The sequence below is a fragment of the Cyanistes caeruleus genome, chromosome 10 (genome assembly GCF_971803275.1).
Source record: "Cyanistes caeruleus chromosome 10, bCyaCae1.hap1.1, whole genome shotgun sequence".
Lineage (NCBI taxonomy): Eukaryota > Metazoa > Chordata > Aves > Passeriformes > Paridae > Cyanistes > Cyanistes caeruleus.
Window position 1 is genome coordinate 10,623,741 of NC_141710.1, and position 14,960 is coordinate 10,638,700.

Here is a 14,960-nt window from a genome sequence, read left to right on the forward strand (position 1 = left end):
GTGTAAAAACAAAACAGCACATAAAACTTGAGCTCCTACACAGTTATCTATTAAATACAACTGCAATGTTGGAAGAGAAAAATCTTTTACCTTATGTTTAATGTGCTTTAAAGTAGGAAATCCACAGAAATATAATGCACTCTTGTTGATTTTAGTTATCTTATTGTGGGTTATTTCCACATGCCAAGCATCCAAAGGTATTGTTTTATACCTAAAAAGAAGTTGCACAACATTTGCTCATGCAGATTGACCTTCAGCTCCAGAAAAGTTCATTACTCATTCACTCATTAATTGACAAACCCTTTACTTTCCAGCAACTAATTTATGTCTCTTGGAATATATAGAAAGGACTATAAAAAACCCCATGCTATTGCTGCAAAGAGACTATTCATTAGGAAAAAAGACAAAACTTTAGGATATATACTAAACTCACTATTTTAAATAACTGTAATTAACAAATTCTAACTAGCAATGGTTCCATATGGTATCATTCATCTTCACAACTGTCCATTCTTTACCGACTATAATCCAGCAACAGGCATTCCTCCTCTACTCTGCTTTAAGTCTGACTACTGTTAAGCTCATGTTTCCATTTCATCTTCAGTTTGTGTGAAATAAAGCTGGCTACTTTCAGTGAGAAGGTGCAAAACGTATTTGTGTTTAATTCTCTGCACTGGATCCAAATGCCTTCATTTCTTAAAAAACACTCTGTAATCAGCACACCAGTAAATGATCACTATTTATCAGATATTTGTACCAGTCTTTCATACTCTGTCATACAATGTTTAGTAATTCACTAGATTGTTCCTGATGACCTAGCATTGGTTCACCTGTTTTGCAAAATAACATCTGAAGGGACAAATACCTTCCTGTGCCATCCAAAGCATGCAACATCTTATTCAGTATTTTTCATTTCAGTTTGGTTAAAATGTTAGTAAAAGTCCTCCAATTCCTTTTAGCCTGCTCTAAAATAGTTACACCAGCATTACCTCGTGTGACATCGTTCTATGGCAGGGAATTTCTCTGGCCATGGTGACAGGTACTGGAACTCAGCATCTTTGTCATACCAGTACATTAAGCAAGCGCTGTGAGTGTTTCTTTGTTTCTCCTCTTCTTTTAGGCCCTTATTACAGGATTCCATGGCCTGCAGCAGTCGTTTCTAAATTTTAGAGAAATTAGTACATGTGAGACTGGCAACAAAAATTCACATGGAAAAAACAACACTGGGAATGTAACTTGAGAAATTCAGATACCCAACGTGCTCATTGTCAGTTGTAGCCTCAACCTTTCTCGTATCCCTGATAAAAATGCTCTCTGAACAATTACCATGGAATGGTTTTGGATAATAATCATCTTTCTGCAAGCCTGTTCCCAAAGGGTACCCTTGTCTAACACTGTCATCCTATATGAAAAGTAAAGTACTATTTTACTGCTTTCCATTAATGCTTCTCTATTACTAGTGCTCATGTGAAGAGATTTCCTGTAAAAATACTTCCATTTTTTTAAAGTGTTTATTTTATTTTACCTACAGATATTCTCTAATTTTATATGTACATAGGAACAGAATATTTTTCTCAAAGAAAATGAACAAAAATATTTGAATAGCTGATTAAAAACATGAACAACACCAAGCCCTTACTTAGGACTTCTGCCACCTGAAACTAACTTTGCTTGTGGTAACTTAATCTAGACTTACTCCCCAAGCAGCAAACATCTATTTTTTTCTGTGGCCTTATCAAGTGTTAATTTAAACTTCCACGTACTTGCATGTCTAACTGTTGATTAATTAAGAAATTTAGCAGTCTTGTAATGCAGTTTTTTGGGACAGCAGTTACTGAAACAACTTACCTCATCAATAAACGGGATTAATACTACAGCTTCCCATTCCTGCTGTTTACCGTTTAGGTCAGTTTTAAAATCAGGTGGATAATATTCTATAATAGGAGAGTCTTGACTAGTCATCAAATGCTAGGAAAATACAACAGAGAGGATATCAAAGGCAATTTAGCACTACTTGTAGGAAGAGACAAAGGAAGGCTGGTATTGAAACCAATTCAATGCCATACAGGAATGAAACACTGAGCTGTCCTAGATGGAAACTGCTTAGCAAATGTAAAGTTTTGTATTTATTACTAACTTTACAGTGCACTACATATAGTAACAAGTAGACTATTTAACCATACACCTAAAATGTAAAGATACAATATAAGTAACAAGATATGCAAAAACATTAAGAATAGAGTAAAATAAAAAAAAAGCAGACAATGAGTAAGCAGTAGATAGATAATTTAATTATATATCTTACCTGGTAACATTTAGGCAGCAGATCTTTGCTAGCTGCTGGAAGTACAGCAAGAAGCTGTTCAAATGGCATGAAAGGTTTTCCAAGTTCAAATTTGATTTTGAGTTCACTGATGTTGTGAATATCTGACAGGTAAGGTGCATAATGATAAGGGTAATACCTGCAGGTTAAAAAATCCTCTAAGTTACTTGACTTAATTAGAGCACAGCAGTGTTCACAGATCAGAAGCAAACCAAACTACATTAAATGTTCCCAGTATACAAGGTGAAATATCATTATCTTTCAGCAGTTTCTCATTTGATGTCTTTTCTTACCAGCTCCATGACTGAACTCCATGGTAATAATAATGCAAAATCCATTGAATTGCCTGGACATAACATTCAGCTTGATCAGCCAAGAAGGCACTTAAAAGAAAAAAGAAAGATGCTTATTAGTTTTCTCATTTTCACTGGTATATAAAAAGTACTTAGAACCTTGTATATAGGGATGAAGATAGAATATTTTGGGAACATAATAATACCATGGTTTTCTAGATTAATTTCCTCTTTGATCCTCAAATACTTATTATAGTAAACTGGATTTGCAGCTCTTGTTGCATTAGGCAGAATCATCATCACTGCAGTACTCTGCCATGTGTTCTCTGCTTTTGACATGAGATTAATATTCTGTCTTTTATTAGAATCACAGAACGTTGGGGGTTGGAAGGGACCTTCAGAACATCTTGTTTCAACCCCCAATGTTCTGTGATTCTAATAATCAGACAGGGAAACCTTCCATAGACCAGACTGCTCAAAGCCCCATTCAACCTGGCCTTGAACACTCTCAACAGACATCTACAACTCCTCTAGGCAACCTGCTCCAGTGCCTCACCACCCTCGAAGTAAAAAATTTCTTCCTCATTATCTAATGTAAACCTACTCCCAGTTTGAAACCATTATGCCTTATCCTGTCACTACACACTCTTAAAAATAGTCTCTAATACATATTTACATGTATGTCTCTATATGTACAATGATTTGTTTTCAGCATTTAAGAATAAAAGATAAGTATATACTTACTCAGACACTACTTCTACACCCATTTTAGTCATGTAGTAAGTTCTTTTGTATTGCCGAAACTCAGTTTCAAACAGATCATCATCTTCTGGCTCATCTTCCAATGTGTCTGGAAAACCAGTCATGAAAACAAGGATTAACATTCACTTCCTTATTAGAAATAAGGTTTGAAAACGTTCACTTCTGACAATGTTTTAACTTTACTCCTTAATTCAAAGCTATAGGTGCTCACACCTTCCTTGCACTGAAAGTAGCATGAAACAATCGAACAAAATCTTTACCCAAAGAAATTCTGGAATTTTTAAGACAGGCAACCCGTTTTTTAGCCCAATTACAAGAACAGAGAAGATAATAAAAGCCATCAGAAATAAATACGAGAAAACATTAAAATTAATGAAAAAATTTATGTTCAGCAATGTCATTTAATATCATCTACTAATATTCATACACTTTTAACAATTAATTTTAAAACATGGGCAAAAAACATTTCCTACAAGTAGAACGAGTTTAAAAACAACCACAACAAAAAATCCTAGAGTAATACAATAATCTGTTCCCCTGTGCCCCCCATCTAAGAAAATACCTATGCATGCAATTATCAAAAATATAACATTGTTGAAGGTTTGTTCATTAATTCCTTTAACTCATCATGGCAAAGAAGAAGCACCTCTAAAGCTTTAGCCCCACTCTCTCTCTCTCACCAGAGCAGTTCCACTTCCCAGTAGCCGACAACATAAATCTTGCATTCAGATTAAGCTCATCTCTGACATGTAATTCTTACAGTTCTTTGAAATCTATACACACATTTTTTGTTTTATGTGTATGGAAAAATCATTTGCACTTACTTTTAGGGGTCACTTCGCCTTCATTTTTTTCTAAAGCAGCCAAAGATATAGAATTTTCCTGAGCCTATTAAATTAAGATTTGAAATAATGTAAAAATACAGGTTAATATGCACGAATGCCATTCAAAATTTGCAACTCAAAATGCTAAAATTAAATGTATAAATAATATTTATTATAAACCCCATTTCCTTCTTTTACAATTGCTTCAAGAAAATTATTTAAGCAGACAAAACAGACAGATCAGACAAAAGGAGCAGTCTCAAAACACTAACTACTTCTAAAAAAAATACCTGAATATTTGTGTTCCAACATGCTACTTTCCAAAACTGCTCCGTACACAAAGAAGAGGATAACAATATACAGAGACAGATTAAATGCATAGGAATTTTCTCCTGCTACTCTACACCCTGCTGGAGCATATAGTGAAAGGCAGTCAGTGGAAGTGGTGGTGGGGAACTTGACACTGGGGCAGAGACAATCTACTGTTATGTAGTAGTACACACGTATATACAAGGTGCTGCTCCTTAGTAATTGGTTATATCTAGAACTGCAAGTTTAATACTAATCTGAGATAGCTCACCAATGAAATTGCTCTTTCCCTATTTGCTGTCCAGTAGTTAGCAATACATGAATGTTCTATTGGTGTATCTGAAACACATGGAACTCCTAGAAGACTATGCATTAAAAATTCAGATTATGAAATATAGCAGGTTTGATCATAACTCACACAGAAGTTAAGTTCTGCTGCTTTTGAAGAACAGCAAAGCATTAAATACACATTTATGAGACTTTCAAAATCATGAACATCTGCCCCTGACTGAACCATTTTATTACTCACAACCAGCAATGCATACAGGCAGAAAGAAAACTGTTACCAATTACTACCTTTTCTGGTTTGAAAAAAATCTCAAAACAGAGGTTTATGCCACTTAATTTGTCTAAGATCAAATTATTGATTTGCAAGAAGCAACATTCTTACTTCTGAAATTGTGCGTATAAAACACTAACCTTTTGTTTCTTTTGTTTATTTCTTCTGGCTTCCTCTGCTGCAATCCCAGCTGCCTCATTGAGGTATTTATTGCCTACTTTACTTTCAAACCACTTTAGGTCAACAAAGACTTCACTGAAGTGTTCACGATCAAACTGTGAGATTAAAGTAAGTGTGAAAATATTTGAGGGATGTCAAATCTACAATGCCAGATTAACAACGTCTTTTTACTACGTGCATTAGATTACATCTAGAGTCATCTGTACCTAAACATTTTATCCTAAAGATACAACTAAACAGATTAATACTAAAAATCCTGTTACTCAGCAATATGTAACATACAGCCAAGCCTTCTTTCAGTAAGGCAGCAAGGTGTAACAAAAAATAATTAAATAACTTCTACACTTCACTATCAACTCAAGAAGTATATAGGGTCTGGTTAATACAGCCTTGTGCCACAGATCTAACACTTTCACAGCTCTATGCAAGAACCAGAAAACAAGGCTGAAGTAGGGACAACAGATGATCTCCCTCTTTCCAAGTTCAGCAGAAGGTTTAATCCTTTCCATTTCTATATGGCTATACTTTACCTCATTTTTAGGATGGATTACTGCGCTGGCACTTAACAGGATTACCTCCTGTACATCAGCTAGTTCATGAACACCACTGATGCCCGCCTCTCAGAGATGCTCCTTGATCTTTACTAGTGATCTTCATAAAAAAACTTGGAAACAATTCTCCCCTCCAAGACCTTCAGACATAGCTTATCCCACAGGAAACTACCAGCAGGGGAAACAAAGAACATTGCTGCCTGCAGCAAGCTTTAAGAATACATAGAGATCACAGACAGCTCTGAGCTGGAAGAGACCCACAAGGATCACTGAGTCAAGCTGCTACGTCAATGGCCCTAGAGGGACCGAACCCACAGCCCTGGCATTTCTGGCACCTGCTCTAACCACCTTTGCCTAATACTGCCACACACTTTGATAAGAAGTGGGGACCATGATTCTACTGGTGAATCCTCATTTGACTTGCAGTATTAAAAGCACTGTGCTGGCTAAAGCACAGAGCAAATAATTCAATCTTTTTCCTCTTATGCTATAAGATCAGACAACAACTGATTGAATTCCATCTGTTCAATGCTAAAACAGCTGATTAAACCACCTGTAAAACACAGCCATTTAACAGTTCACTAAAACTACAGTATGGTGCATTTTAGGGTACAATACTGAGTTTAAATTCAACATTCTCTAAATTTCAGAGTTACTTACATCTGACAATCTTGTGAGATATTTCTCAAAACGTTCTAAATTCAGATACCCATTCTCATTGATGTAACCTGTTGAGAAAATCAAGTATGCTTTTGAACGAACAATTCAGTAATTTTAAAATTTGCATTTAAATGCCCCACAGATAATAAAATGCAATCTTGCTGCCTCTCTAAGGAAAGTGTAGTAAATACTGAATATTCTAATATGGCAAAAAAGGTTAATAAATATAAATACACCAATGTTAATGATTCTGCTTTCCACAACTTTCTCACCTCCCAGTTCTGGCAAGATAGCCATGTATGTTCTATAAAGTAGCGGCAGTGCATCATGATTAATGTGTAAATGAGGTAGATGAGGAATAAAATCATTTCCTACAAGGAAACCCATTAAGATCCAATCATCTATTATCCTTTCAATATCATATTCAAAAGAAATCTTGTCCTGGAGGAAAAAGGAAAAAAAAAAGAAAAGCACACAGGAGTATAATTTTTGTTATCATTTTTGCATAAAGACTTCACAAATTCACACATTTTTTCCCATCTCAGCTCCATTAGAACTTACTTTTACTGGGGAAAATTCATAATCGATATATTCTCTCATCAGTGATAAGTGCAGTAAATGAAATGTGGTTTCCTCTGGTGCACATACTCTGTAAATTATTCAAACCACCAAGTTAATTATTTATAAACACACTTTCAACATTAATATTAATAAGTCCAAGGTTACCTAAACCTAAGAAATTTTACTAGGACTGTATCTTTGCAGAAAAAATAATGTATAAATTATACATAATATAATGAATTTATCCCAGGATTAATCTGGTCTGGTCCATAAAATTTTGCAGTAGAATCTTTTAAACACCAGATGTGATCGTATGGAGAAGAGCTAACTTAGAGAAGAGCATTGTGGAGTTCCATGCTGCAGTAACTATTTCCTAAATCCTTATCCCATTGGTCAAAAACTTGCCTAACTTGGCACCAAGCCTCACCACTTTAAGGTATTTTCTAACTAGCCTGAATAGGAACAGAGTACACAGATTCACATCTAAACCAATTGGTTTACATTTGTAGTCATTTGAAATGCTTCTTGTAAGAGATTAATATGCTCAACTTGAAAATATGCTCTGTGTGCATTATTTGCTTCAATGCAGCAATAAAAGAACAACAAACCTACTGTTTGTTTATGGCATAATCAACACATATTCTGGCTTCCTTTTTTCTCTTCACTAAAACTACTCATAAAAACCCTAAGCCAGCATTAGCTCCAAATCAGTTAATACCTATACCAAAAGATTAATGAGCTAAATGATGTATTTTAAATTAATAAAAGACTATTTCACCTTGTAGATACTATAACTAGCTGAGACCACTTCCAGTGACAAACCAGCATAAATACTTGTGTCTTCGCACATAATTAGAAAATTTTAGAAATAATCTTAATAATAGAAATAAGGAAGATGTGTGTGATAGCAGCCTTCAGAGAAACTCATGTAAGACAAACTCCGAGCTACACTGGGCTTCAGAACCAATTGTGTCACTTTTTAAATGCAATTTTCATATTGGTATTAAAGAACTTTGGCAACCAGGCTGATGCTATAAGACTCCAGAGACATTCTGCCCTTACTCTTCACTGCACTGGACTTAAAAATTCTGATAAAATAAGCAATTTCTCTCAATGAAAAAACTATAGAGAGATGTTAATTTGCACGTATTTCTAGGATTTCCAAATTTCCAACTGTAAGTATCCATAAAAGTGACAATATATTGACAGAAGGCAATTCCTGTAACTTACAGAAAAATTCTTCTAATGAGCAAAATTATTCAGAAACTACAATATGGAACAATGCTGGGGAGGGAGGGGAATAAATAACTCTTTGCCTTTTGATTTCATATTTTCACTAATTAATCTTTCAAAAAGTAATCACACTCTTATTTCAGATTATTTTACTTTTTAGAAAGGTAAAACCAAGGTTTTACTTTGATTAGATGTAAGATTTTTAAAAAATATTGCCGTGCTGCATGCAAACACTGCCTATGAGTATTACTGAAACACTGCCTTCAAAGACTGAAAAGAAAGCTTATTTCTGATGTTCATCATACTGTCTTTGGCAATAAAGTATTTCTTTATTAGCAAAAATTACGCATTTATCTAAACATTTTTTACTTATCTTGTGTTATCCAAAAGCCTTTCAGTGTCAGAAATGTTTATTTCTGTCTCTCCCATCTTCTCCCTTTATGTACCCAAGATATGCTTAAGAACCTTCAAAGAAGGAACCCAGCCACAGTAACAGTTATAAATTAATTCCTGTATTACTTCACAACAGCTCCAGCTACATGCACAGTTCTGGAACAAGTCACAATCTTCTGACTGTTTAAAGAGCACAAGTTATTTCAGTTGGGCAAACCCTGAATAATAGCATTTACCAGCCATTTTAAGAGAGTTTATTTTAGTAATTATCATAGTAATTTACTTTTATGCACAAAGCCTAAGATAGATAGATAGATAGATAGATAGATAGATAGATATGTATGTATGTATGTATATGTATATATGTGTGTATGTGTGTGTGTATATATATATATATGTACATATGTATGTATGTATGTATGTATGTACACACACATTTTAGAAAGTTAGTATCTGCATAACACAGTTATGGAAACAATGCCAATATAGCCCAGGTTGCTCCACTATAACATGAAGAAAAAAGTAAAACACACCAAAGCTTTAAGGATTTTTTTATCAGCTTTTCTGACAGCATACACTTTTTCATGTAACCCAGTTCAAATGCATGATTCAGAATGTTGATTCCTCTAATTTCATGACTTTTCTAACCCAAAGAATAAACTAAAACTTAATTAAATTACTATGCAAACAATTAAAAAAACCCAAATCACCAAACACACACCTATCTTAGTCACCCAGTATGTTTTGGATTTAATTTCATCATAAATAAAATAAGAGTAAATTTAAATCAATTCACCTTTGAGTCTTTTTACCACCAAATCTGACTTCTTCTCTTAAGAGCGCAAAGTGTGCCTCATGACTTGTTAATCCCAGCATTATCTATTACAAAGAGATATCAGAAAGATCTTATTTTTTAATTTTTTTTTTAAACCTTTCAAGCAGAATAAAGAAATTTTGATGTTTGGTTTCATTACAAATTCAAAAGTTTGCAGGAATACAAAACCACATGCTTGTTTCAAACCCTTTTAGAACTCTATGAGCTTAGGAAGATATCAAAAATGTACACACTTGACAAATTCCTATTGTTTGTATTATCTTAGTTGCACATACCAAGTCAGCGTCTAAGCCATAGAGACAGTGTCTTGTGTTTGGATCATGATGGGGCTTTGCTTTTTCTGATCTGATGAACTCCATAATTTTATGCTCACCTTCCCCTGGAGTCTGGGTACAGAAAAAAAAAAATCAGCAGTAAGTATTATTCTGTCAAAAAAAAATTTCAAATAGGATAGTAAGAAAATATAATAACCTCATGGCCCGATAAGTAGACTGTTATTCCTTGCCAGGATTTGTCTGTGGAAATCTTCATATTTACAAAATATTTAAGATGCTCATTCAATCTGGCCATGAATTCAGTTCCTGAAAACAGAAAACAGAAACCTAAGTTAAAGCTTTTCATTAGTTTGCATTTACATACCAGAAGTATTAAAAAAAAAAACAAAACAAATAAAACTTCTGCCAGAGATGACGGGGATGACTGGTTTCTTTCCTAAGACATTTTGCCTTTTATATAGTAATCTAAAAATGTTTAGAACAAGATAGTATTCCAACCCTACTGTTAAGTTTTTTTGTTAAAAACTTACTTAAGCTTTCATTGATTCTGTCTTCTATTTTTTTAAAAAGCATGCCTTAAGATAGGAAAATAGTACCAAAATACAGATGACAAACCATAAACACTTTAATTTAAATAACTGACAAATTATCTTACCTGGTGTAATACAGTTGGAGTCAAATCTGGCTTCTGTAGGGAGAGTTTCTCCCTTTTCCAATGCCTTTTTTATTTTATCCTCTGCCTCTTTTGCTGATCTGAAACAAAATAGCATTGGAGAGAGAGTAGAGAATGAATCATCTTATTCAAATGTCAATAACCGAAGTACAGCTTTTTGACAAAATAAATATACTACTTAAAATAGTTGATACAAAAAATAGTTCATTTTTTGGAGTGCTTAAAAAATAAAAAAGGAGAGAAATTGAACTCCTGAATAGAGCTTATTGATTGATTATTAATTTGAGCTTATCTCTGATACAACTAAGGTGGCTTAAAAGTAGCACTTTTTTCATAGAAATGTGGCAGTCTGTCACTATACAGATGCAGTTAGGATTTAGAATACCAAGGTGATCATACAATGGTTGATCACAAGGAATGGTAACAAACATTGAAACAACAGGAATATTTGTTATCTAAACATCTGAAAATGCTACCCCAGAACAATAGCTAACACAGTTAAACAAAGCAGCAGGTGTAGAATTCCAAGGGAGTCACGAGTGAACCAACAATTTATCATGCCCAGTAATAGAGAAACTAACAAATATCATGCCAGACTTTCTTGGCCAAGAGCCGCCTAAACACTTCTGAATCAGAAACAGAGAAACCACCAAAGTCGTAGGTTTTTGTCTGGCTCTCAATTCTGCTACAATTTTCTATTTAGAATTCATAATCTCTGCTTCCTCTCAACCTCCTTTATTCTTTAAAGAAAAGATTAAATCAAAACCAAACCAGAAAAAAAATCCAGTTGCTTGAAAATGTTTTCTCCTGTTCCTTTCCCACAGTTTGTTTATGCTGCATTTCACTCACCATCCCTGTACTGTCTGACCACTGGCTTTTTTTCCCTTATAGCAATCTTAAAAAAATTTCAAAATCTTCCAAAACATTACTGTAATTCTTAATCTATTTGTAGCTCTGTATCTGAACTAGCTTGGTAACTGGTATCAACAGGAAATCAGTTTCACTGGAAAATTGATTTTTTCTATGACTTCCACTACAGCTACCTAATAGGCATATCTAGAAGTAGCATTCACAAATACTAAAGACTAACAAATTATGAAGCATTTGGAAACATCTGCAAGAGCTCCACTGCAGAGTTGTTTCACAGAAAATTTTATAGGAAAAAGCTCCCCTTGTTACCAAGTGCCATATACACAGAGAAAAATTTATGTAACAAGCAAACGTTCCTTTTGGAATCCTGATTTTAACATTTTACAGGTAGTTACCCTCATTCAATTAAAACTACTGTGAAGGTACAACCACTCACAGTCTCTTTTACTTATCACTGTGAACATTTCAGTAAGTGGGTTCTTTTAAGTGTTTACTATCCTCAAGACAGAGGCAAAACTGATCTACTTACCTAAAACGTCTCCCGCGCTGCTGATTCATTTTTGCTCTTGGAGCTACTCCATCAACTGCCATGAAGAAAACCTTTCTTGGTTTAATAATGCGAAACAGTACTTCCAAATAATGAAAAATATTGGCAAAAATCTTGTCTTCTGAGATTCTGAAGTGGACATCGTCATCATTTGGATGGGAACACTGATGTATTATGCCGTTCATGTCCAGGTATAAGTTGTCAAATTCTGGAATCTACAAATGCCACAGTTAGTATCACTTGGTGAAAGTAGCCACTACCCAAGGCACACCTGAGAGCACTCTGGAAATGAGCTGAGGTGGGAAGACCCCAGTGGAACCTCCTGCACACCAACAGGCAGAGTAAGAATATCTGGACTGGGTCTAGGTTTGCCTGCACATGCAATCTGTAACTTTGATTTTTCTCAGTGAGCCAAGTCCTGAACAGGACCTCAGGACTTTCGTCCCTGTGCTCAGACTATCTTCTCCATTGTAAAATGAAAAAGCAAACCAAAACCACTGTTTTCTGGAAGATTTTTTTTTTCTTTTTTATGAGCCTGCACATTTAATTGATTCAACCTTTCACAGCTACACTACAAACCATAAAAAAACTACAAAACTGACTGTAATTTCCAACAATATTTTGAAGCAAAGCTGGCTTAAGAAGCTTTAGAGCTCTCCCCCTGTTTAGCAGCTCCTATCCCAACCACTCCATGCTCTCTTCAGCTGCGCATGTGAGCACCTTTGAGTCTAGAGAGTGGCAATTAGCACCAAAAGCAGAGAGCTGGCAATAATAACATCAATTTCTTACCCAGACTTTCCAAACAGGCTTTCTTTTTCCTTCTAGTTCTCTGCTCTTCTAACAGTCTTACCTATAGCAGTCACATTTTCTTTTAAAGGAAAAAGAAAGCCTTCCCAAATATACACAAGCAACATACAGGGAACAAACACTGGTAAATGTATGACACAAATGGGTCAGTACTACCTCTGTGTTACCAAAATGTACCACAAGAGCAACTGGCATTAAACAAATCTATTCCTTAATACCCCAGTAAGATTGCTCATAAAAATCTCCCTATCATCACACCTAGGAAAAGGTACTGCCAACTTGTTACAGTTTTCTACAGCACTGCTGCTGACACATCTCTAAAGGCACCTTATGGGCTTGTATTTATCCTCCAGATGCAAGAGAAATGTAACTGTTTTGCAAAGAGGAAACGGTGAAGAGAAGAAATTAGAGGCAGGATCCAGAATGATCCCCACTCAACTGTTGTAACTAGTCTTCTGTTGCACACCATGGTCTTTAGTATGGTTAAACTCAGAAACCAAACTGCTCTCAGTGCTTTCAGGTAAGTGAGCAGGGCAGTGCACAGGTAGCACTCTAAAGAGACAAAAAGTAAAGCTTTTATATGGAAGCGATGTACATAAAAGGTCCTATGTTTTCTTCAAGAAGCACAGCTATAATATGATCTAACAACAATGCTCTTTTACATACACAGGCCTTTTAATTTGTTGGTTTGCTTTTGTTTTCTCTTAGCATCTACTCTAGATGCCAGTATGTGTCAGTCTGTATATTCAAGTGATCTGGAAGAGTTTAGTCATGTTTACTGTTTATCTTCAGAGCTCTAACTGCCTCTTTCAGAAGGCATCAAGGGTAGCACCCCTTGCTGCCACCCCCCTGGTTAAAGCAGACACTGCTGTCTCCTCCTCAGCTTGCCACAGTTCTTCAGCACAAGTGTGAAGATGTGTGAGCAGCCCAGGCTTCTAAGGAAACAGCAGAAAAAGCAGCATAAACTGCTGCCGCCTTGCTACACAGATAGCATTAGAAGCTTCAGAGAAGCCCAACAAATCATAAGCAAAGACCTAAGCTTTGAAAACGACTTTGAAACTAGCAGGAAAGGCCAAACATCCAGGCTAGGAATCACTTGAGCTGGGCATCTTAGTTACATGACACAACAGCTATTTAATCTCTAAAAATCACAGGTATTTAGGGAGTATTAATATTCAAACAACTCTCAATTATCGCCTATTCCAGAACATCCTTATTCAACCTATACAACCACATCTATGACACCAGTTGAAAATTATAATTAGAAGAGCTTGCATCCAACAGGTACCAAACACGACATCTCTGAAAAATCACGTCTTTGTCCGAGTGTTAGAAGTATCATTTACGGCTTTCGTTTTCCAGGCTTGAGCATACTTCCCGGTTTAGCTGCTAACACAAACTGTCCGACGCAGGCGACAAGGAAACGCAGCCGAGCTGGAAAACCTGTCTCTCGTCATTACCACGACTTTGGCCGTCACCAGCTGTAACTTTTCTGAGCCCAACAAGGAGTAAACTCCGACCTTGGGCTCCCCGTGAGTGCGAGGCAGCAGGACAGAGCTGCCATGGGGACCCAGAGCAGAGGGTCGCAGAGGGGAGCGAGCCCGGCGGGGCAGCCAGGCACGACCACGGGCCGGGAGCCGCCGTGGGCAGGTCATTCCCCGGGGGAACGGAGCACTCTGGGTCCGGGACTGCTGAAACCATCGCCGGCCCCCGGCCGCGGGCTCCGAGCACTGCTGCCCGCCGCCGGCGGGCTCGGCACGGACAAGAGGGTTGTCAGGGGGCACCGAACGCCTCGCCCGCTCCCCACAGATCGCCCACCGCCGTCCCACCACTTTCGGCAGCTCCGAACGGCCGGTCCCGCTGCACCGCCCCGGCTGACGGCGAGCCGGCCTGGGCTGGGACTCGGTCCCGCAGGGCCGGCCGGGACAAGGCCCGAGCTCTCGTCCCCCTCCCTTGTCCCGCCGAGGGGCCGGTCAGGACCCCCCGGGGCAGGCCCGTGTCAGGCAGCGGCGCTCCGCCTCCGGCTCACCTGATGCTCCTTCAGCACCTGGCTGAGACAGGGGTATCGCTCCGAGATCCACCGGTAGAACTTGGGGACCCCCATGGCCACAGCTCCCCGCCGCCCTCACAGCCCCGCCGGAACCAAACACCGCGGGCCGCGCTCCGCCCTCCTTCCGGCGCGCCGCGCTGACAGCGGCCGAGCGCCCGCACCACCGAGAGCGAGCGGGCACAGAGCGGCGCCGGAGCGGGGCGGGCCCGGCCGGGGCGGGGCTGGCGCCGGGGAGGGAGCGGGGCGGGCCCGGGC

General features: G+C 37.6%; 1 protein-coding gene across 3 annotated transcripts in view; it reads right to left on the bottom strand.

Annotated features, from left to right (window-relative positions):
• XRN1 (5'-3' exoribonuclease 1) overlaps nt 1–14,956 on the bottom strand; it is a 33,843-nt gene extending 18,887 nt beyond the window's left edge. For 2 of the 3 annotated variants that reach the window (XM_086844998.1, XM_086844996.1), the window contains exons 1-17: nt 14,685–14,956; nt 11,831–12,063; nt 10,414–10,511; nt 9,955–10,064; nt 9,759–9,869; nt 9,445–9,527; nt 7,023–7,110; nt 6,734–6,902; nt 6,462–6,529; nt 5,211–5,345; nt 4,203–4,266; nt 3,361–3,466; nt 2,617–2,706; nt 2,306–2,462; nt 1,849–1,968; nt 990–1,159; nt 91–211 (exon numbers count right to left, since the gene is read on the bottom strand). In XM_086844998.1, the coding sequence (XP_086701124.1) occupies nt 91–211; nt 990–1,159; nt 1,849–1,968; nt 2,306–2,462; nt 2,617–2,706; nt 3,361–3,466; nt 4,203–4,266; nt 5,211–5,345; nt 6,462–6,529; nt 6,734–6,902; nt 7,023–7,110; nt 9,445–9,527; nt 9,759–9,869; nt 9,955–10,064; nt 10,414–10,511; nt 11,831–12,063; nt 14,685–14,759 (1,998 nt within the window). In that variant the 5' untranslated portion in view covers nt 14,760–14,956. The remainder of the gene's footprint in view (nt 1–90; nt 212–989; nt 1,160–1,848; nt 1,969–2,305; nt 2,463–2,616; nt 2,707–3,360; nt 3,467–4,202; nt 4,267–5,210; nt 5,346–6,461; nt 6,530–6,733; nt 6,903–7,022; nt 7,111–9,444; nt 9,528–9,758; nt 9,870–9,954; nt 10,065–10,413; nt 10,512–11,830; nt 12,064–14,684) is intronic. The other variant, XM_086844999.1, reaches the window with a different exon arrangement.
• Between the last annotated feature and the right edge of the window lie 4 nt (nt 14,957–14,960).